Here is a 26,043-nt window from a genome sequence, read left to right as displayed (position 1 = left end):
GTGGGAGGATCACTTGAACCCAGAAAGTTGAAGCTGCAGTGAGCTGAGTTGGCACCACTGCACTCTAGCCTGGGCAACAGAGCAAGACTTTGTCTGAAAAAAACACTGTAGTACATAGCCCACAGGCACAATAAAACAACTCCAAAATCAAATAAAATATCATTTGATTTGCAAAAAAATAAAACTGTAAAGTGCAGGGACTGTCTAATACTCCTAGGATTGCACAAGAACATAGAGATGTACTTATTCTCACTCTTATCCCCCAGGCTAGAGTGTAATGGTGCAATCTTGGCTCACTGCAACCTCCGCCTCCCGGGTTCAAGTGATTCTCCTGCCTCAGCCTCCTGAGTAGCTGGGATTACAGGCGCCTGCCCTCATGCCCGGCTAATTTTTGTATTTTTAGTAGAGTCAGGGTTTCACCATGTTGGCCAGGCTGGTCTCGAACTCCTGACTTCAGTTGATCCACCCACCTTGGCCTCCCAAAGTCCTGGGATTACAGGCGTGAGCCACCACACCCGGCTGAGATGTACTTATAAAAAGGTTTAACAGAGCAATGCTGCAAACAAACAAACAAAAGAAATACACAAATACTCACCAAGAGATGAATGTTTTACAATCTGTATGTAATGGAATAATACCACGGATCTATTTGTTTTTTATCCCAGTTCTGGGGGGCACAAGTGGGCAGATCACTTGAGGTCAAGAGTTCAAGATCAGCCTGGCCAACACGGTGAAACCCTGTATCTACTAAAAATACAAAAAAATTAACTGGGTGTGGTGATGCAGGCCTGTAATTTCAGCTACTAGGGAGGCTGAAGCAAGAGAATTGCCTGAACCTGGGAGGCAGAGGTTTCGGTGAGCTGAGCTCCCGACACTGCACTCAAGCCTGGGTGACTGAGTGAGACTCTGTCGTTAAAAAAAAAAACAACAAAAAACAAAAAACAAACAACAACGACAACAACAAAAACCCCCAAAACAACAACAACAAAAACCCAGGTCAATCCATATGTGTCAGTATACTAACATATCTGAATTAAGAAAGAATCACAATTCTATACACAATTCCGTTTGGATAAAAAAGGAAAATGTGCATGTATCTGTAAAGAACACTTCGGGAAGAAGAAAATGAAGATAGTAGTTGCCTCTTCTTTATATACTTTTGAACTGTTTTGTTTCTTACCTTAATTATATTACTTTTAAATAGTTCAAAATAAAATAAAATAAATATTGAGTTAATAGCCTTCTGTTTTTACCACTATAAGTTCATCTTATTGAAGCTCAGCCATTTTCATGGCTTCAACAATATGGAAGAACCCTAGACTTTTTAGGCTCTGACCTTGATCTGTTTTTCAGGCTCTAGGGACAAATTGAAACTGGTTGCCTGCATGAATATCCCATCCATTGCCTCAAATACACTGTTGTCTAAAATCAAATTCTTCAAATCAAGAATATCAAGGGATATGAATGTTCCCATGTGTGCAGTGTTTCAACCATAAAAATCTTCATTCTCAGCTGTCCTTATGATACATATATTCCATTGTTGGACAAGAATCTGGATGCTGATACTTAGTCATTGTTTCCTCAATGCAGATGCTTATTCTTTAGTTATGAAATGAGGTGAAAAGATAAGGTTGAGTTTCTTTTGCAAGAATAAAGGAATATAACAGAGTTTACTTTAGGTAACAGATGGCCATTTCTGCTGTGCATGGAAGAGTGGGGTTACTAAAAGCCAGAATTTATTTTCTTAAAGTGGATTATTGAAGAAAGTGAGATGATCAGAATGACATGATCAGGTTACTATAAAGAATGGGGTATTAAAGAACTTCAGTCCTTGAAGACTATTTGGAAAGCTGTAGCAGAGATGAATCGGAATTGCCTGTGGTTGTATATAAATGCCTTGGTTGTCAGAATAACAGAATTTGCAAAGCAGAGAATTTAGGAAAAGCTAAAAATCAGTAATAGAAAAAACAGAAATGGTTTTCACATATGAAAAAGGAATTCCATTTCAATAATGTAAGATATGCATATCAAAATCATAATGAAATACCATTTTTTCCAATTATCAATGATTGGATCCAATCATCCAATGATAATTCAAAAAAGGTAATACCTAGTGTTGGCAAAAATGAGAGAAATAAGCACTCTCATGAGCCTTTCTTCAGGGCAAGATAAGTGTTTCACCTCTTTAAAAATCTTGCCTTGCGCGATGGCTCATGCCTATAATCCCAGCACTTTGGGAGGCTGAGGTGGGCAGATCACCTGAGGTTGGGAGTTCGAGCCCAGCTTTGCCAACATGGTGAAACCCCGTCTCTACTAAAAATGCAAAAATTAGCTGGGCATGGTGGTGGGCGCCTGTAATCCCAGCTACTCAGGGGGCTGAGGCAGAAGAATCCCTTGAACCCAGGAGGCAGAGGCTGCAATGAGACAAGATCGCACGATTGCACTCCAGCCTGGGCAACAAGAGCGAAACTGTGTCTCAAAAGAAAAAAAAAAAAACACCTTTATACTTGTTTAACCATTTATTTCATATGCAGAAACTCTTTGTGAGATTATGAGCAATGTCCACAAAATCAGGCACCAGAGTAATAAAAATAAAATAAAAATTTAAAAAACCAGAAACAACATACATAATTGTTCAAAAAAAGATGTTAAATAAATTGTTATAATCATATAGTTGATAAGTCAGAAGCCACATAGATTTGACTATTTAAAAAAATTAAGAAGTAAAAACATTAAAAAAGAAAAAAACTGAGAATTCATATATATTACTTGTTTTTTCTTCAACAGGAAGCTCTCTTTATATTAAGAATTTCAGCTAAAGCTTATTGTTTGCAAAAGTTTTGTATGTCTGATATAGTTTAGATATTTGTCCCCTCCAAATCTCATGTTAAAATCTGAGCCCCAATGTTGGAGGTAGGCCCTAGTGGGAGGTATCTATCTGGGTAATGGGAGTGGACCCCTCATGAATGGTTTGGCGCCCTCCACATGGTTCTGAGTTCATTCAAGAGCCGACTGTTTAAAGGAGCCTGGCATTCCCCCACCCCCCCGGGTTCCTGTCTCACAATATGATGTGCTTGCTCTCCCTCTGCCTTCCAACATTGGTGGAAGCCTCCTAAGGCTTCCCCAGAAGAAGCATGGAGAACCATGAGCCACAATAAACCCCTTCTTTATAGATTATCCAGTCTCAGGTACTTCTTTATGTCAACACAAAAGGACTAACACAGTGTTCTAAGGAATGAATATATTCTGGACAATGAGAACTGTATACCATTTTTTAAAAATTGGCCAAATTCTTAGCTAAATTTGTAGGACATGACAGTCCCAAGATAGTGGGACTACTGCCTACTATTACCTCTGTTATTGCTACATAGTAGTTCGTAACTAATATGCACTTATTTCATTCTGCCACGTATAATGGCTAGGCTTGTCAGCTACTCCCAGTAAACTAAATTGTTTTTGATGGCTGATGGCACTTCTTGTCATCTTTATATCTCATACAATGAATAGCAGAGAAGCCTTTGCATGAGGCAGGTACTCTGAATGTTTGCTGAAATGATTTCAAAAGCAGAAACAGGGTTCTATATAACACAACTATAATAATTAAAATTTTAAAATTTCCTCATATAATTTAATTTCTGGAAGATCACTCATCAAAGATAATTTCTATACATTTTATACAACAGATTAAGCAAATGCCTCTGATACATGTGTATAATATATAATGATCAAACTAGGATATTTAGGACATCTATCATCTTGAATATTTATTTGTGTGTCAGGAATACTTCAATTCTTCTCTTCTAGCTACTTTGAAACACACAATATACTGTTGTTAACTATAGTCACCCTAATGTGCTATCGAATGTTAGAACTTATTTCTTCTAACTGCATATTTATATGCATTAACCACCCTTTTTCCATCTCCCACTCTACACTTTGCCTCTGGTAACTATTATTGACTATCTCTATGAGATAAACTCTTTTAGCTCCCATATATGAATGAGACCTTGTGATATTTGACTTTCTGTACATGGCTTAATTCACTTAACATAAAGACCTCTATACACATGTTGATGCAAATAACAGGCTTTCATTCTTTTTTTATGGCAGAATATGATTCCATTGTGTATATATGCCATACTTTTTCCATTCATTAGCTGAAGGACACTCAGGCTGATTCCATATATTGCCTGTTTTGAGTACTATTGCAATAATCATGGGGGTACAGATATCCCTTCAATATACTGATTTCCTTTCCCTGGGATAAATACCCATTGGTGGGATTGGTGGATGGTATGGTAGTTCCATTTTTAGTTTTTGTGTGAAACATTCATACTGTTTTCCATAATGGCTGTACTAATTTACATTTCAAACAATGTATAAGTGTTCTCATTTCTCTGCATCCTCAGCAGGATTTGTTTGAGATTTTTTTTTTTGGTCTTTTTGATAACAGCCATTTGAATAACAATGAGATGATATTTCACTGTAGTTTAAATTTCACTGATGATTAGAGATGTTGAGCATTTTTTCATAAACCTATTGGCCATTTACACATCTTTTCTTGAGAAATGTCTACTCAGATCCTTTGCCCTCTTTTCAATAGGATTATTTGCTTTCTTACTGTTGAATTCTTTGAGTTTATTGTATATTATGGGTATTTGTCCCTTATCTAATGAACAGTTTCCAAATATTTTCTCTCATTATACAGGTTGCCTCTTACTCCGCTGACTGTTTCCTTTGAGGTGCAGAAGCTTTTTAGCGTAACACAGTCCCATTTATCTTTTGTTTTTGAAACTTTTTTTTTGTTTGTTTATTTTTGAGCTTTTGAACTCCTAGCCATAAAATCATTGCCTAGACCAATATCCTGGAGTGTTTCCCTTATGTTTTCTTCTAGTAATTTTATAGTTTTGGGTCATTCATTTTGAGTTAATTTTTTGTATATCATGGTGGGGGGACTAATTTCATTCTTTTTCATACTGATTCACAGTTTTCCCAGCACTGTTTATTAAAGAAAGTTTTTCTATTCCATGATGTATAATCTTGGTGCCTTTCTCAAAATTCAGTTGGCTGTGGAATTATTTCTGGGTTCTCTATTCTGTTCCATTGGTCTTTGTGTCTGTGTTTGTTTTTATATTAGTTCTATGTTGTTTTGGTTACTGTGACTTTGTAGCATATGTCTGTAGCACATTTTAAACTCAGGCAATGTGATACTTCCAGAATTGTTTTTTTTGCTCAGTATTGTTATGACTACTCGGTATATTTTGTTGATTCATAAAAATTTTGGGATTGTTTTTCCTATTTCTGTGAAAAATGCCATTGTTATTTTGATAGAGATTACACTGAATTTGTAGATTGCTTTTGGAAATATGGTCATATAATGATAATAATTCTTATGATCCATGAGCATGAGATATCTATTTTTAATCTACTAATATGCATATGTTGAACCATCCTTGTATTTCTGAGATAAATCTCACTAGTTCATGTTGTATTATCTTTTTGATGCATTCTTGGATTTGGCTTGCTAAGTTTTTTTGTTTGGTTTTAAAGACAGAGTCTGTCTGTGTTGTCCAAGGTGGAGCGCAGTTGCTATTCACAGCTGCAATCATAGTGTATTGTGGCTTTGACCACCTGGCCTCAAGGGACTTCCTTCTTTTTTTTTTTTTTTTGAGACAGGGTCTCACTCTGTCACTCAGGCTAAAGTGCAGTGGCATAATCATTGCTCACTGCAGCCTTAACCTCCCGAGCTCAAGCAATCCTCCCATCTCAGCCTCCCAAGCAGCTGGGACTGCAAGAGTGTGCCACCAAGTCCAGCTAATTTTTTAGTACTTTTTTGTAAAGACAGGGTTTTGCCATGTTGCCCAGGCTGGTCTTGAACTCCTGACTTCAAGTGATCCACCCAACTTGGACTCTCAGACTGCTGGGATCATAGGGGTGAGCCACTGCATCTGTTCCCTTGCACTTTCACGGCCTTACTTCAGGTTTTTTTTTTTTTTTTTTTTTTTTTTTTTTGAGATGAGTCTCACTCTGTCACCCAGTGTGGTGGCACAAAGCTCACTGCAACCTCTGCCTCCCAGGTTCGAGCAATTCTCCTGCCTCAGCCTCCCAAGTACCTGAGATTACAGGTGCCCACAGTCACGCCCAACTAATTTTTATATTTTTAGTAGAGATGAAGTTTCACTATGTTGGCGAGACTGGTTTCAAACTCCTGATCGCAAGTGATCCGCCCACCCCGGCCTCCCAAAGTGCTGGGATTATAAGTGTGAGCCACGACACCTGCCCTACTTCAGGTCTTATATTGGGCAGACTCTTTCACCTTTTTTTCATCTTCTCTTTTGTTTTTTTTTTTGGAGACCAGCTTTTGCTTTGCTGCCCGGGCTGTAGTACAATAGTGCAATCATGGCTCACTGCAGCTCAGTCCCAAAGTGCTGAGATTACAGGCATGAGCCACCATGCCCTGCCTTAATTTATTGAGTAAATGGTTGATCAAGAGCATGTTGTTTTATTTCCATGTACTTGTACAGTTTCCAAAGATCCTCTTGTCATTGATTTCTAGTTGTATTCCATTGTGGCGTAAGAAGATGCTTGATATGATGCCAATTTTTAAAAATTTGTTGTTTTTTTAATGTGGCCTAACATCTGGTCTGTCCTGGAAAAGTAATCATATTCTGATGAGAAAAATATGTATTCTGTAGCTGTGGGATAAAATGTTTTGTAAATGTCTGTTAGGCCTATTTGGTCTAATGTACAGTTTATATCCAATGTTTCTTTATTGACTGTCTAGATGATCTGTGCAACAGTGAGAGTGTGATGTTGAAGTGCTGAACTATTAATGTACTGGATGGAGTCTATTAGTTTAGAAAGCATGTTGACATCTGATTCACAATGTTGGAGGTGGGCCTAAGAGGAAGTGTGAGGATCATGGGGGCAGACCCCTTATGAATGTCTTGGTGCCATCCTCACGGTAATGACTGAGTTCTGTATTTATTTCCATAAAAATATCCTCGAGATCCTGCTGTTAAAAACAGACTGGTACTTCCCTCTCTCTCTCATGTCCTATCTTTTGTTACATGATCTCTGTGCGTATCAGCTCCCTTTCACCTTCCACCACAAGTGGAAGCAGTCTGAGCCTTTTACCAGAAGCAAATGCTGGCACCATGTTTCTTGTAAAGCATGAAGATCTGTGAGCCAAATAAACCCCTTTCCATTACAGATTACACAGCTTCAGGCACTCCTTTATAGCAACACAAATGGATTAAGACAGAGTCTATCTCTGCCTTTAGATATAATAATATTTTCTTTATGTATCTGGGTACTCCACTGTTAGATGTGTATATATTAAGATTACATTATCTTGCTGAATTGTTCTCCTTATTATTATATAAAGACCTTATATGTCTCTTTTTTGTTCAATTACCTTTCATCGAATGTAAGTATAAGAACTCTTGCTTATTTTTGGTTTCTGTTTTCATGGAATATCTCTTTTCAACCCTTAGCTTTCAGTCTATACATGTTGTTACAGGTGAAGTGACTGTTGTGTACGCAGCATAAAGTTAGGTAGGTCATTTAAAAGAATCCATTTAGCCAGTCTAAAAACGTATGTGTGTGTATACATATATACATATATATACACACATATATATATACATATATATGTACACACACACACACACACACACATATTTTTTGAGATGGAGTCTTGTTCTGTCGCCAGGCTGGAGAGCAGTGGCACGATCCTGGCTCACTCAACCTCCGCCTCCCGGGTTCAAGCGATTCTCCTGCCTCAGCCTCCTGAGTAGCTGGGACTACAGGTATGTACCAACATGCCCAGCTAACTTTTTGTATTTTAGTAGAGACAGAGTTTCAGAATGTTGGCAAGGATGGTCTTGATCTCCTGACCTCATGATCTGCCCGCCTTGGCCTCCCAAAGCGCTGGGATTACAGGGGTGAGCCACAATGCATGGACTAGCCAGTCTATATTTTTAAGTGGAAAATTTAAGCCATTTACAATCAAGGTTATATTTGATAGGTGATGAATTATTCCTTTTTTTAAAAATTATACTTTAAGTTCTAGGGTACATGTGCACAACGTGCAGGTCTGTTACATAGGTATACATGTGCCACGTTGGCTGGCTGCACCCATCAACTCGTCATTTACATTAGGTATTTCTCCTAATGCTATACCTCCCACAGTCCCCCACCCTGCCACAGGGTCTGGTGTGTGATGTTCCCCACCCCCTGTCCATGTGTTCTCATTGTTCCACTGCCACCTGTGAGTGAGAACATGTGGTGTTTGGTTTTGTCCTTGTGACAGTTTGCTTAGAATGATGATTTCCAGCTTCATCCATGTCCCTGCAAAGGACATGAACTCATCCTTTTTTATGGATGCACAGTATTCCATGGTGTATATATGCCACATTTTCTTAATCCAGTCTATCACTGATGGACATCTGGGTTGGTTCCAAGTCTTTGCTATTGTGAACAGTGCCACAATAAACATACATGTGCATGTATCTTTATAGTAGCATGATTTATAATCTTTGGGTATATACCCAGTAATGGGATTGCTGGGTCAAATGGTATTTCTAGTTCTAGATCCTTGAGGAATCGCCACACCGTCTTCCACAATGGTTGAACTAACTTACACTCACACCAACAGTGTAAAAGTGTTCCTATTTCTCTACATCCTCTCCAGCACCTGTTGTTTCCTGACTTTTTAATGATCGACATTCTAACCGGCATGAGATGGTTTGCCAGTATTTTATTGAGGATTTTCACACTGATTTTCATCAGGGATATTGGCATAAAATTCTCTTTTTTTGTTATGACTCTGCCAGGCTTTGGTATCAGGACGATGCTGGCCTCATAAAATGAGTTAGGGAGGATTCCCTCTTTTTCTATTGATTGGAATAGTTTCAGAAGGAATGGTACCAGCTCCTTGTACCTCTGGTAGAATTCGGCTGTGAGTCCGTCTAGTCCTGGACTTTTTTTGGTTGGTAGGCTATTAATTATTGCCTCAATTTCAGAGCCTGTTATTGGTCTATTCAGAGATTCAACCTCTTCCTGGTTTAGTCTTGGGAGGGTGTATGTGTCCAGGAATTTATCCACTTCTTCTAGATTTTCTAGTTTTTTTTTTGCATAGATGTGTTTATAGTATTCTCTGATGGTAGTTTGTATTTCTGTGGGAGTGCTTTACTTCCAATTATGTGGTCAATTTTAGAATAAGTGCGATGTGGTGCTGAGAAGAATGTATATTCTGTTGATTTGGGGTGGAGAGTTCTGTAGATGTCTATTAGGTCTGCTTGGTCCACAGCTGAGTTCAAGTCCTGGATATCCTTGTTAACCTTCTGTCTTGTTGATCTGTCTGATATTGACAGTGGGGTGTTAAAGTCTCCCATTATTATTGCGTGGGAGTCTAAGTCTCTTTGTAGGTCTCTAAGGACTTGCTTTATGAATCTGGGTGCTCTTGTATTGGTGCATATGTATATAGGATAGTTAGCTCTTCTTGTTGAATTGATCCCTTTACCATTATGTAGTGGCGTCTTTGTCTCTTTTGATCTTTGTTGGTTTAAAGTCTGTTTTATCAGAGACCAGGACTGCAATCCCTGCTTTTTTTTTTTTTTTTTTTTTTGCATTCCGTTTGCTAGGTAGATCTTCCTCCATCCATTTATTTTGAGCCTATGTGCATCTCTGCCCATGAGACAGGTCTCCTGAATACAGCACATCAGTGGGTCTTGACTCTATCCAATTTGCCAGTCTGTGTCTTTAAACTGGGGCATTTAGCCCATTTACATTTAAGATTGATATTATTATGTCTGAATTTGATCCTGTCATTATGATGCTCACTGGTTATTTTGCCTGTTAATTGATGCAGTTTCTTCCTAGCATCGATGGTCTTTACCATTTGGCATGTTTTTGCAGTGGCTTGTACTGGTTGTTCCTTTCCATGTTTAGTGCTTCCTTAAGGAGCTCCTGTAAGGCAGCCCTAGTGGTGAAAAAATCTCTCAGCATTTGCTTGTCTGTATAGAATTTTATTTCTCCTCCACTTATGAAGCTTAGCTTGGCTGGATATGAGATTCTGGGTTGAAAATTCTTTAAGAATGTTGAATACTGGCCCACACTCTCTTCTGGCTTGTAGGTTTTCTGCTGAGAGATCAGATGGTAGTCTGATGGGCTTCCCTCTGTAGGTAACCTGACCTTTCTCTCTGGCTGCCCTTAACATTTTTTCCTTCATTTCAACCTTGGTGAATCTGACAATTATGTGTCTTGGGGTTGCTCTACTCGAGGAGTATCTTTGTGGTATTCTCTGTATTTCTTGAATTTGAATGTTGGCCTGCCTTGCTAGGTTGGGGAAGCTCTCCTGGATAATATGCTGAAGAGTGTTTTCCAACTTGGTTCCATTCTCCCTATCACTTTCAGGTACACCAATCAAACGTAGATTTGGTCTTTTCACATAGTCTCATATTTCTTGGAGGTTTTGTTTGTTTCTTTTCACTCTTTTTTCTCTAACCTTGTCTTCTCAATTTATTTCATTAATTTGATCTTCAATCACTGATACCCTTTGTTCCACTTGATCGAATCAGCTATTGAAGCTTGTGCATGCGTCACAAAGTTCTCATGCCATGGTTTTGCAGCTCCATCAAGTCATTTATGGTCTTCTTTACACTGTTCATTCTAGTTAGCCATTCGCCTAACCTTTTTTCAAGGTTTTTAGCTTCCTTGCGATGGGTTAGAACATGCTCCTGTAGCTCGGAGAAGTTTGCTATTAACGACCTTCTGAAGCCTACTTCTGTCAACTTGTCAAACTCATTCTTCGTCCAATTTTGTTCTCTTGCTGGTGAGGAGCTGCAATCCTCTGAAGGAGAAGAGGTGCTCTGGTTTTTGGAATTTTCAGCTTTTCTGCTCTGGTTTCTCCCCATCTTTGTGGTTTTATCTACCTTTGGTCTTTGATGTTGGTGACCTACAGACTGGGTTTTGGTGTGGATGTCCTTTTTGTTGATGTTGATGCTATTCCTTTCTGTTTGTTAGTTTTCCTTCTAGTAGTCAGGCCCCTCAGCTGCCGGTCTGTTAAGAGTTTGCTGGAGGTCCACTCCAGACCCTGTTTGCCTGGGTATCAACAGCGAAGGCTGCAGAACAGCAAATATTGCTGCCTGATCCTTCCTCTGGAAGCTTCGTCCCAGAGGGGCACCTGCGTGTTTGAGGTGTCTGTTGGCTCCTGCTGGGAGGTGTCTCCTAGTCAGGCTATACGGGGGTCAGGGACCCACTTGAGGAGGAAGTCTGTCCGTTCTTGGAGCTCGAACGCCATGCTGAGAGAACCACTGCTCTCTTCAGAGCTGTCACACAGGGATGTTTAAGTCTGCAGAAGCTATCTGCTGCCTTTAGTTCTGCTATGCCCTGACCCCAGTGGTGGAATCTAGTGGCAGTAGTCCTTGCTGAGCTGCAGTGAGCTCCTCCCAGTTCGAGCTTCCAGGCTGCTTTGTTTACACTGTAAGCTACTCAAGCCACAGCAATGGCAGACGCTCTTCTCCCCATCAAGCTGCAGCATCGCAGGTTGATCTCAGACTGCTGCGCTAGCAGTGAGCAACACTCCGTGGGTGTGGGACCTGCTGAGCCAGGCACGGGAGGGTATCTTCTGGTCTGCCAGTTGCTAAGACCGTGGGAAAAGCACAGTATTTGGTCAGGAGTGTACTGTTTCTCCAGGTACAGTCTGTCACGGCTTCCCTTGGCTAGGAAAGGAAATCCCCTGATCCCTTGCACTTCCTGGGTAAGGTGACACCCCGCCCTGCTTCAGCTTGCCCTCCTTGGGCTGCACCCACTGTCCAACCAGTCCCAATGCGATGAACCAGGTTCCTCAGTTGGAAATGCAGAAATCACCCGTCTTCTGCGTCGATCTCGCTGGGAGCTGCAGACCAGAAGTGTTCCTATTCGGCCATCTTGGAAGCGACTCTCCTATTTTTTTTTTTTTTTTTTTTCCCAGACAAGGTCTGCACTCTGTTATCCAGGCTGAAGTGCAGTGGCATTACCTCAGCTCACTGCAACCTCTGCCTCCCAGGATCAAGTGATTCTCCTACCTCAGCTTCTTGAGTAGCTGGGATCACAGGCATGTGCCACCACGCCTGGCTAATTTTTACTTTTGATAGAGACAAGGTTTCACCATGTTGCATAGATTGGTCTCAAACTCCTAAGCTCAAGTAATCTGCTTGCCTCAGTCTCCCAAAATGATGGGATTACAGGAGTGAGTCAATGCACCTGGCCTATTCCTTTCATTTTATGAATTGTTTTCTGGTTGTTTTGCATATGTATCCTTTGTCCTTTCTTTATCTCTTATTGTTTATCAATGAGATATGGTGGTTTTCTGTACTGGTAACATTTACTGGTAACATTTGAGTCCTTTCTCTTTTTTATTTGTGTGTCTGAGCTACCAGTGAGTTTTATATTTTGTGTGATCTCATGATGGTAGATACTGTCTTTATGCTTCCAAATGTAGGACTCCTTTAAGAATTTCATGTAGGGCCATTCCAGTGGTAATGAATTCCCTCAGCTTTTGCATGTATAGGAAAGACTTATTTCTTCTTCATTCACTTTGCTTGTGCAGATGGGTAGCAGCAGCCCTGGTGGCGGCTTACTTAAATGCAAAGTCAGTATTGTTTAAGGAAGTCTCATACTATTGAACTACAAGTACATTTCTAAAACTTCATTAAGATAGATTTTTCCTAAAAAGGAATCGTAAGAAACAAAAGTTTGGATGTGTGTATGTAACAAAAATAAGATTAAAAAATGAACCTATAAGTATAGAATGTTCTCATCTCGAAAAGCAAGTTTCTAAGACAACTTCCATTGCAATGTTGTCAACACCTTAATTGAGGTTTTCATGTGATTTGGCATACCAGATAAACCACACTAAAAATAATCTGTTTTCTGTTCTTAAATTCTCCCGTCCTCCCACACAAAACATACAAAGCATATTCAAGTACCTAGAATCTTAGATTCATAAAAAATTTACTAGATAAAAGGTTAAATTTGTGGTTTTAAGTCAGTAAAATCCACAGTGTATTTGGGCACTAAATATTTTTAACTTTGAAAATTATATGTCAATAATGAAAATGTTGTAGCAAAAGTCATATCAATCCAGAATTAAGAGGTTTAAATTATGCAATATTATTTTCTACCTGTTTCTCAATGAAAATTAGGTTTTACGTCATGGAATACTTTTAAAGAAAATAAGTTTTATTACATCTCACGGCCACTAGGCCTGCTTTACTCATTTGCAATTAGTACATTACATAAAAATGTAACTGTAAAATCAGACTGTTAAGTGTTTGAATGCTCACAAAAAATGGTGGGAAATGGGGGCGGGGGTGGGGAAATCAAGTATTTATCTTGCCTGTCTCAACTATACTGCAGGTGACTAAAGAACTGAGGATGGCAGTTCCTTTTTTTAACAGAAAATTTAGCTAATTATACCTGCAGTAGAGTGATAGATTTAGTGTGTCACAATTTTGCAACTCCTGTTGAAATAATGGGTCTGAGAGTAATCATTCATACCTCCTAACCATTAGAGAATACTGTAATAGATGATCTATGCTGAGGAAAACTGAACCTACTGATCAATTTTAATATCACAGAAGAGAGACAACTTAAACTACATCACCTAATGAGCTGAAACATACAGCAACACCTAGGAAATATTCTTGATATTCCCACTCCCACCACCCACAAAAGAATTCTGATTCTGTGGCTGGGTGCGGTGGCTCATGTCTGTAATCCCAGCCCTTTGGGAGGCCAAGGTGGGTAAATTGCCTGAGCTCTGGAGTTCGAGACCAGCCTGGCCAACATGGTGAAACCCTGTCTCTACTAAAATACAAAAAAATTAGCTGGGCGTGGCAGCGTGTGCTTGTAATCCCAGCTACTTGGGAGGCGGAGGTTGCAGTGAGTAGAGATCGCACCACTGCACTACAGCCTGGGTGACAGAGTGAGACTCTGTCTCCAAAAAAAAAGAATTTTGATTCTAGGAACATAGTAACATGTAACATGTTAACTCCATTGGGATACAATCTGAAAAATCCACGCAACTGTACAGCACAGATGTGTACAGCACAGATGGTTTCTCTACTTCTGCATGAACCTTGTTTAACTTCCTGATTTGATAAAAACATGTAGGAGAAAATCTGGGCATTTTGAATAATGACTAGATATTCAATGACATTAAGAAATTGTTGTTGATTGGGTGTGGTGGCTCATGCTGGTAATCCCACCATTTTGGGAAGCCAAGGTAGGTGGATTGCTTGAGCCAAGGAGTTCAAGACCAGTCTAGGCAACATGGGGAAACTCTGTCTCTACAAAAAGTACAAAAATTAGCCAGGCATAATGGCACATGCTTGTAGTCCTAGATGCTCTCAAGGCTGAGCTGGGAGGATAGCTTGAGCCTGGGAGGCAGAGGTTGCAGTGAGCTGTGATCGCATGTACCACTGTGCTCCAGCCTGTGGAACAGAGTTAGACCCTCTCAAAAAAAGAAATTATTGTGTAATTTTTTTAGGTCTCAAAATGATCTGGCAGTTTTAAATAAAGAAGTCCTTGCAATTTAAGATACGGATGGAAATATTTAAAAATGAAATTATATGTTTGGGATTTAATTTAAAATTATCTTGGATAGGAGGAACTTGTAGGTGCATTTACAGGGGAAACAAGATTGGGCCATATAATAATTGTTGAAGCTAGGTGACGGTTACATGTGCATATATTATAATATTCTATCCAATTTTCTGTTTAAAATTTTCCATGATAACAAGTTTTAAAAGCCTGTGAAATTATTCTTGTACATAAGCTAAAGATTTTTCTTATTGTTAAATTTGTAGCACATATTATTTTAAAAATTTTTAATAAAAAAGGTAAAAAAACCCAGCAGGCAACATGTGCTGAAATTATCATGAATTCATAAAAAGTAGAGAATCCAAATTCTGAGGCAGTTATTAATGAACAACAAAAACAACAATAGCTAAAAGACTTATTTATTACAGTCAGTACTTTTTCCATGTTTCCAAATCACTGACTTTCTAACATCCTTTAAACAGTAATTTCAACATTTACTTCATTAGCAATTAAATACAAACTGTACAGTAAATAAAATCCCATACTTCTTTGGCAACTCAAAACAATTCCAGATGTATGTGCAACTCACCTGCTGTAAAATCTTCAGTCAGATCAATAAATGCATGAGAATGTGGAATTCGCATTTTACTTGTAGTGGTCAATGCTGGATGCCATGATAAATTCCTAAAAAATAAAAGTACTTTTCTTAAGGTAAACATCAAATGAGCATTATTTTAAAATGAAAATCTCTCCATGCAAAACACTTAAAAATTTATTTATTTTTATTAATATATTCAACATACAATTCATTCTCTTAAAGTGCAGTGAGTGGTTTTTAGTATGTTCACAGTGTACAATCATCACTACTATCTAACTCCAAAGCATTTTCATCACACCAAAAAAGAAACTGTGTACTCTATTTCCCCTTATTGGCAACCACAAATCTGCATTCTGTCTCTATTCAGGACATTTCACATAAATGAAATCATACAATATGTGGTCTTTTGTGTTTGGCTTCATTCAGTTAGAATAATGTTTTCAAGTTCATCCATGTTGAAACATGTATCAGTGCCTCAGTTCTTTCTATGGTGGAATAATATTCCATTGTATGGGTTTACATTTTGCTTGTCCATTCATCTGAAGATTTGGCTTGTTTCCACTTTTTGGCTCCTATGAACATTCATGTACAAGTTTTTATGTGGACATATGTCTTTAATTCTTTTTGGTATATACCTACGAGTGGACTTGTTGGGTCATAGAGGAATATGTTTAACGTTTTGAGGAATTGTTGAACTGTTTTCCACTTCACCATCTTACATTTGTACCCAGCAATGTAGGAGAATTCCAGTATCTTCAAATCCTGTCTTATTCTTGTCCATTTATTTTATTATAGCTATCCTAGAGGGTGTGATAGAGTATTTCATTGTGGTTTGATTTGTATTTTCCAGATAGCTAATGTTGCTGAACATGTTTGCTGTGGTTACTGGCCATCCGTATATATTCTCTGGAGAAATGTCTACTCAAATTATTTTTCCATTCTTAAATTGTGTTATGTATGTTATGTATTGCTTTACTGCTATCCATCCATCGATCCATCCATCCATCCATCCATCCATCCATCCATCCATCCATCCATCCATTTTTAGATACAGGGGTCTTGCCTTTTTGCCCAGGCTGGTCTTGAACTCCTGGCTTAAAGGGATCTTCCCTCCTTGGCCTCTCAAAGGGCTGGGATTACAAGACCATTGCCCTCAGTCCCTGTTGGAGTGTTTTAAGAGTTCTTTATATAATCTGGACATTAGGCCTTTATGTAGTATATGACTTGTCTCCTAGGCTGTGGGTTGTCTTTTTACTTTTCTTTTCTTTTTTTTTTTTTTTGAGACAGAGTCTCGCTCTGTCACCCAGGTTGTAGTGCAGTGGTGCGATTTCCGCTTAATGCAACTTCCGCCTCCAGGGTTCAAGCGATTCTCCTGCCTTAGCCACCCAAGTAGCTGGGATTATAAGCATGTACCACCATGCCTGGGTAATTTTTTGTATTTTTTTTTTAGTGGAGACGGGGTTTCACCATGTTGGCCAGACTGGTCTCGAACTCCGGAGCTCAGGCAATTCACCCGCCTTGGCCTCCCTAAGTGTTGGGATTACAGGCGTGAGCCACCATGCCCGGACATCTTTTTACTTTCTTGATAGTACAAGTTCTTAATTTTGATTAAGTCCAACATATCAATTTTTCATTTCTTGCTTGTTCTTTTGGTACCATTATCAAAGAATCCATTTCCTAATGCAAGGGCATGAAAATTTGCCTGTTTTCTTCTAAGAGTTTTATAGTTTTAGCAGTCATATTTATTATCTTTAATCTTTTTTAAATGAATCAGAAAATAAATGATTAATGTCATAGAAGGTTTTCTAAAATTGTGGAAAATAATAATGATTCTCTTTTACAAGTATTAATTCTAAAGTTTTGGACCATGTAGAAGAATAAATTGAAGTCCCCACTTCACACTACATACAAAATTTAACTCAGAATGGATGAAAGAACTAAAAGGATCTCTGGAAAACTGTTTGGCAGTTCTTCAAAAAGTTAAACACAGAATTACCATATGATCCTGCATTTCTACACTTAGCTATATATCCAAGATAATTAAAAATAAGTAAACAGACAAATATTTGAAAAATGAATGCTCTTAGCAGTGCTATTCACAATAGCCCACAAGTGGAAATAACACAAATTCCCATCAGTGGATAAATGGATAAACAAAATGTCATATATCTATACAATGGACTATTATTAAGCCATAAAAACGACTAAATTACTCATACAATACAGACTAGTAAAAAATGGATGATCCTTAAAAACATACTATGTGAAAAAAGGCAGAAACAAAAGGTCACATACTGGAGAATTCCATTTATGTGAAATATTCATAATAGTTAAATCTACAGAGACAGAAAGCAGATTTGTGGTTGTCAGGTGCTGAGAGACAAAAGGGAGTGATTGCTTAATGTAGGGTTCCCTAACCCTTGGGCTGTGGACCACTACAGGTCCATGGCCTTTTAGGAACTGGGCCACACAGCAGGAGGTGAGCGGCAGGCAAGAGAGCATCACCTCATGAGCTCCGTTGCCTGTCAGATCAGCCGTGGCACTGGATTCTCAAAGGACTGCGAACCCTATTGTGAAATGCACATTCAGGGGATCTAGGTTGTGTGCTGCTTATGAGAATCTAATGCCTGATGATCTGAGGTGGAAAAATTTTATCCTGAAACCACCCCCACCACCTGGCCTCCGACCCTGTCCATAGAAAAACTGTCTTCCACAACACCGGTCCCTGGTGCCAAAAAGGTTGGGGACTGCTGGCTTAGTGGATACAGGGTTCCCTTTGCAGTGATAAAATGGTGTGGGACCCAGATAGAGCTGATGGTTGTGCAAAATTGTAAATGTACTAAATGATACTAAATTGTACACTTTATCAATTATACAACTAGGGATTCTATGATAAATTTAAAGTTTTAAGTTATGTGAATTTTATCTTGCTAAGAAAAGCCCATAGCACAGTTTCCATTTATCTCTCATTCAGTTTCCATTAATATTAACATCTTACATAACCACAGTATAAATATCAAAACCAGGAGGTAACACTGGTAGTACTTCTATCAACTATAGAAGAAAGAGCAAGTTTAAATAAAATCATTCCCCTATAATTTCTCACTAGGTGAGAATATCCCCATTTACCAAGGCTTTAGTCAAATCAGCTTTCTCCAAAAGATCTTCTCTCTTCTCTTACTGTTTTCCTGCCACACTTTTCCTTCCTAATAGCATTTTGGTTTGCATTAAAGTTACTTTAGGAACTTTCTCTTTAATGCTGTAAAGCTCCCCCAGAAACCTTGACTCATCAATATCTGTATCCACAATGCCTAACCAGGACCTGGCTCCCATGAAATGTCAGCAAATGCCGGCTAGACTGAACCTCAGTCTCAAGGAGCATTTCCTATTCTTCTCTACTGCAGTTAAAATTCACTACTGTTTTCATAGTAATATGTTCCAGTCCAATATGAAACCACAGATATGTCATCTCCATAGAGCAATTTAAGGCTATTTAAGTCCAACTTAATTGTCAACGCAGTATCCAACTGACTGGATAGCAAACAAGGTTTATAATTGTGAATTTGGTTTTGATGTCTTTGGAAATCAGAAAGACACAATGGACTAATTTGTTCTTGGCAGGTGGAATCTGGGAAAAAGAATAAGCATTCATCAGGAGAAAATTTTCTCTACACAAAATGTGTTCTACAAACAGCAACCTCTTTCCAATAGCCTTCTACACATATTTAGCACAAGCAGGGCCTAAACACACTTTAACCTAAATAAGGCAGTAAAATCAAAACCAAGCAGTATTCATACAAACTAATTTCATTATTTTAACCTGAACTCTATAATATAAAGTCATGGTAATAAGAAAATATTAAAATGAATTGAGAAATTGCATTTAGCATATGTTGTAAGGTAATTCATGCCAAGCAACTGATTTGATTATTCTTTCACCATATACAAGGTAAGAAATCTTTAAAATAGTTTCGCTTTAATGGGTGCAGCATACCAACATGGCACATGGATACATATGTAACAAACCTGCACATTGTGCACATGTACCCTAAAACTTAAGGTATAATAATAATAATAAAAAAAATAGTTTCACTTATATCCAATTTAATAATGACTAACTTATTTTTAAGATAGACCATTTATTCATCAGTTCAATAATTTCTAAGCATTAAAGTATTTTAAATTACTAACAAAATAATCAGACTCGGGTTAAAGATTCTCTGACAAGTTTAACCCAAAGTAATTTCAGAAAACTTTCCTAATGTTGCCATCAAATTCATGTTACAGGCCAAGAATGATTAAAAACACAGATTTTACAGAGTAAAGCTCAATGAGGTTGATCACGTGGCTGTGTCTCTAACCTGAGCAGTTATTGATCTCATTCCCTATAAAATTTTTAGTAGGTTTGCTCGGAAATAAATTACAGCTAGAATTTTGGAAAAACTCAACTACCTTGTGACATTTTTTCCTAGGAGCTATTTAACCAAATGTTTATTTCAAAGGAAGACTCTAAAAAAGTGATAAATCAAAAGTCAAAAAGGGACAGACCATCAGCCAAATTGAGCATAAAGATGTGTTTTATTGGGCCCATATACTCCTTTAAGAAGCTTGAATTCATTGCTATAACTTAAAAAGAAAATCTGGTTTCATATAAAATCTGGATTTCCAGCTTCTATGGAAATATCAGAAATATCAGAAGGTCTGGCAACCAACTGGCTTTGTTCAGACAGAGCTAGAGTCTAAAGACAACCCAAGTATTAATTTTACCAAATTGCTTCACTCACTCTGGTTTCCTTCCTGGCTCCTAACAAATATGAATTTGCCACTCCTAACAATATATTAATTGCAATCTTGCTGTTTTGAACATTTAAAATCAACATTTAAGTTCTTCACAGTATTTTAAGTTTTATACTTATTGCCTATGCTTTGCTATTTTACAGTTACACCTCTTAAAAGGCAGCAGCTGATCCTTAAGAGTTTATTTTATACAGTGTCTATTTACTGTTCTGATGTTTAGTAAAAGTGTACAGAAAATGAAAGTACAGTTGTTTCTTTTTGTGGTGCATTTTAAGATGAATAAAAACTGAATATATATACACACACACACACATATAGTTGTCAATAAGAACTAAAGTGAATAAATAAAAACTGAATATATATATATAGTTGTCAATAAGAACTAAAGTGTTAATAGGTTTATAGTTGAAAATAATATTCATTAATGCTTCTACCGTTGAAGTTGCTCTTTGGAACTGGCTAGCCACATTCAGAAAATGGAAAGTAGACCCCTTCCTTAAACCATATACAAAAATTAACTCGAGATAGATTAAAGACTTAAAATATAAAACCTACAACTATAAAAATCCTAGAAGAAAATCTAGGCAATACCACTCAGGACACAGGCATAGGCAAATATTTCATGATGAAAATGCCAACAGCATTACAAGAAAAGTAAAAATTGACAAAAGGGATCTAATTAAACGAAAGAGTTACTGCACAGCAAAAGAAACTATCATCAGAGTGAACCGACAGCCTACAGAATGGGAGAAAATGTTTGCAATCTATCCATCTGACAAAGTTCTAATATCCAGAGTCTATAGAACTTAAACAAATTTACAAGAAAAAAAAAACCCATTCAAAAGAGGGCAAAGAACGTGAACAGATACTTCTCAAAAGAAGATATTCCTGTGGCCAAAAAACATGAAAAAAAAGCTCAACATCACTGATCATTAGAGAAATGCAAATCAAAACCACAATGAGATACCATCTCACGCCTGTCAGAATGGTGATTAATAAAAAGTCAAAAACAACAGATTCTGGCAAGGTTGTGGAGAAAAAGGAACACTTTTACACTGTTGGTGGGAGTGTAAGCTAGTTCAATCATTGTAGAAGACAGTGTGGTGATTCCTCAAAGACCGAGAGGCAGAAATACCATTTGATCTACCAATCCCATTACTGGGTATAAACACAAAGGAATATAAATCATTCTATTTTAGAGATCCATGCACACATATGTTCCTTACAGCACTATGCACGATAGCAAAGACATGGAATCAACCTAAACCCTTGTCAATGATAGACAGGATGAAGAAAATGTGGTACATGTATACACCATGGAACATGATGCAGCCATAAAAAGAATGAGATCATGTCCTTTCCAGGGACATGAATGTAGTTGGAAGCCATTATCCTCAGCAAACTGACACAGGAACAGAAAACCAAACACTGCATGTTCTCACTTGTAAGTCGGAGCTGAATGATGAGAACACATGGACACATGGGGTGGGGGGAACAGCACAAACTGGGGCCTTTCAGAGGCAGGGGCTTGGAGGGAGAGCATCAGGAAGAATAGGTAAGGGATGCCGAGCTTAATACCTAGGTGATGAGATGATCCGTGCAGCAAACCACCGTGGTACACATTTACCTGTGTAACAAACATGCACATCCTGCACATGTATCCGTGAACTTAAAAGCTAAAGAAAAAAAGTTGCTCTTTGTACAAATTATACTTTTTCAGCAATAAAAAGCAGATACCATATTTTTCAAGCAAGTGAATTCACATAAAGTATAATCTTTTCATGTATGTGCCCAACTCCATTTGAAGGCTAGGGTCACAAATAAAAACTGCTCTAATTACAAAAAAAGGGAAACAGAGGAAAAAGTGAGACATTCTAAGCCACGCTGAGTGTATTCATTGACATTTCTTGACCTCTGTAGAAAATTCCAATTACTAGCTTTTCCCGCACAAGAAACAAAATTATGTCAAAGTTTTCTAATTTGTGGGCATCATCACCCTTAATCTCAAAGGATGAATTTGTCAAAAGATGAATTTAAATGTAATTAATGTCAACTGTGGCTTTTGGTTGCCTATGGTAACTGTTCTTCGTATGACTGCTAATCCACCCACTTTTGAATGATCAGCTTATACTGAATTATCGTTATTTAAAATATCCAGGTAAAAGCAGTTACTAGGAGATGGTTCTGGCATGAAGAAGAATCTACTTCTCCAGGCTGCCTAGTTCTTTAGTCCTGTGGTCTTCAAACATCTTTGCCCAGATATGCTTCAAAAGAATTCTGAATTTTGAAAAACTATATACCAGCTAACACATTAAATAATTTCTAAGAAAACAATCTAAACGTTTTCATCAGCATAAATAGCTGCAAAATAGGTAATATTTGAATCTATTATAATTATTAAAATTTTAAAATCAAATGATTACTTTAAAAATGCATCCAGTGGAATATAAATATAATTGAATTGTCATCCATCTCCCATCATCCACAAAAGAATTCCAAAACAAAACAAAAAAAACACATAAAGGTCTTCTTGAATATTCAGAAATTGTACATCTTTCCCTGTTATCCTTGAACTTGTACTTCCATTCCATTTTTCTCAGAAAACTTTACCATGACGTAAAATGATTTTATATGTTAAGTCTTTTTAGTGATGGTTCTGGGATAATTCTCCAAACAAAAAATACATTTATGAACTACCATATAAAATAAAGTTTGTATACACATGTAACAAACCTGCACATTGTGCACATGTACCCTAAAACTTAAAGTATAGTAATAATAAAATTAAAAAAAAAGAAAAGTTAAAAAAATAAAGTTTGCATTTAATTGGTTTTGTTCATGGATATCCGTGTTTAAAAAAACTCTCTTTAAAGTTGAATTACTTAAACTATCAGCATACAATTGATGAAAATACATATTATTAGTTTGATAGTTCAGCCAAAGGTAAAATTTTATTGGAAATGCATTTTTAAGAGGGATGAACAAAGCTTTAAAATACATTAGTTTATTTATCCTTAAAATAATATGCGTTCTTGCTAGAATGAGACAGTATCCAGGCATACAGTCTATTCTTACTTTTCATTTTCATAGATGTAAATGCTAAGAAATCTTGCTCATATGAAAAGGCAGATTAGAATGGAAGGAGGTTTATTACAGCAAGGATTATCAGTTTTTTGAACCCCTCTGTAGTCCAATATAAAAAATCACAGTTACTTATCAACAAAAATAACTTTCAGTGCTCTATCCATTAGATCTTATTCCTTTAAGCTGTTCAAAGTAAGCAGCTGGAAAGCCCTTGAGTTGTAAAAGGATGCATAATCAATTCATTAGACCCATTTACCTTCTCAATTTTTGAGAAGTAAACCAAAGGCATTACAAACATTTATCAAATAACTATAAGCACGATTAAAAAAATAACCATTAGCTATACCAATTACTCTTCATTTAGAGGCACCTCATTTAATCAAGTAAAAGTAGGCTAATAAAGGGTTTGAGAAATCTTTTTATTGTGTCTTTGCCAATAATATATGGTTTAATAAAATATTTCTACATTATTGTATGCTTTAATATATTTTGATCAAAATATTCCTGGAAACATAATATCAAGAAACTATTCTTAGTTTCTTAGGTGTGATGAACATGTTCTGATTATGTATTTTTGAAAACAAATCTTTAGCTGGGCACAGTGGCTGGCACCTGTAATCCCAGCTACTCAGGAGGCTGAGGTGGAGGATTACTTGAGCTTAGGGGTTCAAGACCAGCCTGAGCAATATAGTGAGATCCTATCTCCAACAACAATTTTAAAAAATTAGTCAGGCATGGTGGCATGCATCCATAGTCCTGGCTACTCCTGAGGCAGGAGGATTGCTTGAGGCCAGGAGCTCAAAGCTGCAGTGAGCTATGATCATACCACTGCACTCCAGCCTGGGTGACAGAGTGAGACCCCATCTCCTGAAAAAAAAAAAAAAAAAAAAAAAAAAAGAAAGAAAAAAAATGCCTTACCTCTTAAGGATATATGTTGAAATATTTATAGATTCAAAATGTCCAAGGTGTAAAAAAAGGAAAATAGAAGAAAAGTTGTGGATGAAAAAATAACTGGGTATGAGCTGGTAACTGCTGAAGCTGGGTGACAGGTACACTCTATTAGAAGCATATTCACTGTCTCATTCAGCTACCTTTCTATATGTTTGAAATGTTCCATAATAAAATGTAAGGAGTTGGGGGTGGAGCCAAGATGGCTGAATAGGAACAGCTCCGGCCTACAGCTCCCAGCGTGAGCGACGCAGAAGATGGGTGATTTCTGCATTTCTAACTGAGGTACTGGGTTGATCTCACTGGGGAGTGCCGGACAGTGGGTGCAGGACAGTGGGTGCAGCGCACTGTGCGGGAGCCAAAGCAGGGTGAGGCATTGCCTCACCTGGGAAGCGCAAGGGGTCAGGGAATTCCCTTTCCTAGTCAAAGAAAGGGGTGACAGACGGCACCTGGAAAATCGGGTCACTCCCACCCTAATACTGCGCTTTTCCAAGGGGCTAAACAAACCGCACACCAGGAGATTATATCCTGCACCTGGCTCGGGGGGTCCTATGCCCACGGAGTCTCGCTCACTGCTAGCACAGCAGTCTGAGATCAAACTGTAAGGGTGCAGCGAGGCTGGGGGAGGGGCACCTGCCATTGCTCAGGCTTGAGTACGTAAACAAAGTGGCTGGGAAGCTCGAACTGGGTGGAGGCCACCACAGCTCAAGGAGGACTGCCTGCCTCTGTAGGCTACACCTCTACGGGCAGGGCACAGACAAACAAAAGGCAGTAGTAACCTCTGCAGACTTAAATGTCCCTGTCTGAAAGCTTTGAAGAGAGTAGTGGTTTTCCCAGCACGCAGCTTGAGATCTGAGAACGGGCAGACTGCCTCCTCAAGGGGGTCCCGGACTCGCGAGTAGCCTAACTGGGAGGCACCCCCCAGTAGGGGCAGACTGACACCTCACACGGCCGGGTACTCCTCTGAGACAAAACTTCCAGAGGAACGATCAGGCAGCAGCATTTGCGGCTCACCAATATCCGCTGTTCTGGAGCCACCGCTGCTGATACCCAGGCAAACAGGGTCTGGAGTGGACCTCCAGTAAACTCCAACAGACCTGCATCTGAGGGTCCTGATTGTTAGAAGGAAAACTAAGACACCAAAAACCCATCTGTACGTCACCATAATCAAAGACCAAAGGTAGATAAAACCACAAAGATGGGGAAAAAACAGAGCAGAAAAACCGGAAACTCTAAAAATCAGAGTGACTCTTCTCTCCAAAGGAACGCAGCTCCTCACCAGCAACGGAACAAAGCTGGACGGAGAATGACTTTGACGAGTTGAGAGAGGAAGGCTTCAGAAGATCAAACTACTCCAAGCTAATGGAAGAAGATTGAACCAATGGCAAAGAAGTTAAACACTTTGAAAAAAAATTAGACGAATGGATAACAAGAATAACCAATGCAGATTAGTCCATAAAGGACCTGATGGAGCTGAAAACCATGGCATGAGAACTACGTGATGAATGCACAAGCTTCAGTAAACGATGCGATCAACTGGAAGAAAGGGTATCAGTGATGGAAGATGAAACGAATGAAATGAAGCGTGAAGAGAAGTTTAGAGAAAAAAGAATAAAAAGAAACGAACAAAGCCTCCAAGAAATACGGGACTATGTGAAAAGACCAAACCTACATCTAATTGGTGTACCTGAAAGTGACAGGGAGAATGGAACCAAGTTGGAAAACACTCTGCAGGATATTATCCAGGAGAACTCCCCCAATCTAGCAAGGCAGGCCAACATTCAAATTCAGGAAATACAGAGAACACCACAAAGATACTCCTCGAGAAGAGCAACTCCAAGACACATAGTTGTCAGATTCACCAAAGTTGAAATGAAAGAGAAATGTTAAGGGCAGCCAGAGAGAAAGGTCGGGTTACCCACAAAGGGAAGCCCATCAGACTAACAGCTGATCTCTCGGCAGAAACTCTACAAGTCAGAAGAGAGTGGGGGCCGATATTCAACATTCTTAAAGAAAAGAATTTTCAA

General features: G+C 38.4%; 1 protein-coding gene across 1 annotated transcript in view; it reads right to left on the bottom strand.

The window, feature by feature from the left end:
* ITFG1 (integrin alpha FG-GAP repeat containing 1) overlaps positions 1–26,043 on the bottom strand; it is a 303,068-nt gene that overhangs the window by 255,025 nt on the left and 22,000 nt on the right. The window contains exon 6 of the mRNA XM_003280410.3: positions 15,179–15,273. Within this exon, the coding sequence (XP_003280458.2) occupies positions 15,179–15,273 (95 nt within the window). The remainder of the gene's footprint in view (positions 1–15,178; positions 15,274–26,043) is intronic.

Source organism: Nomascus leucogenys, chromosome 2 (assembly GCF_006542625.1).
Source record: "Nomascus leucogenys isolate Asia chromosome 2, Asia_NLE_v1, whole genome shotgun sequence".
NCBI lineage: Eukaryota > Metazoa > Chordata > Mammalia > Primates > Hylobatidae > Nomascus > Nomascus leucogenys.
Note: the sequence above shows the minus strand (reverse complement) of the source record. Positions and strands in the feature narration are given on the sequence as shown.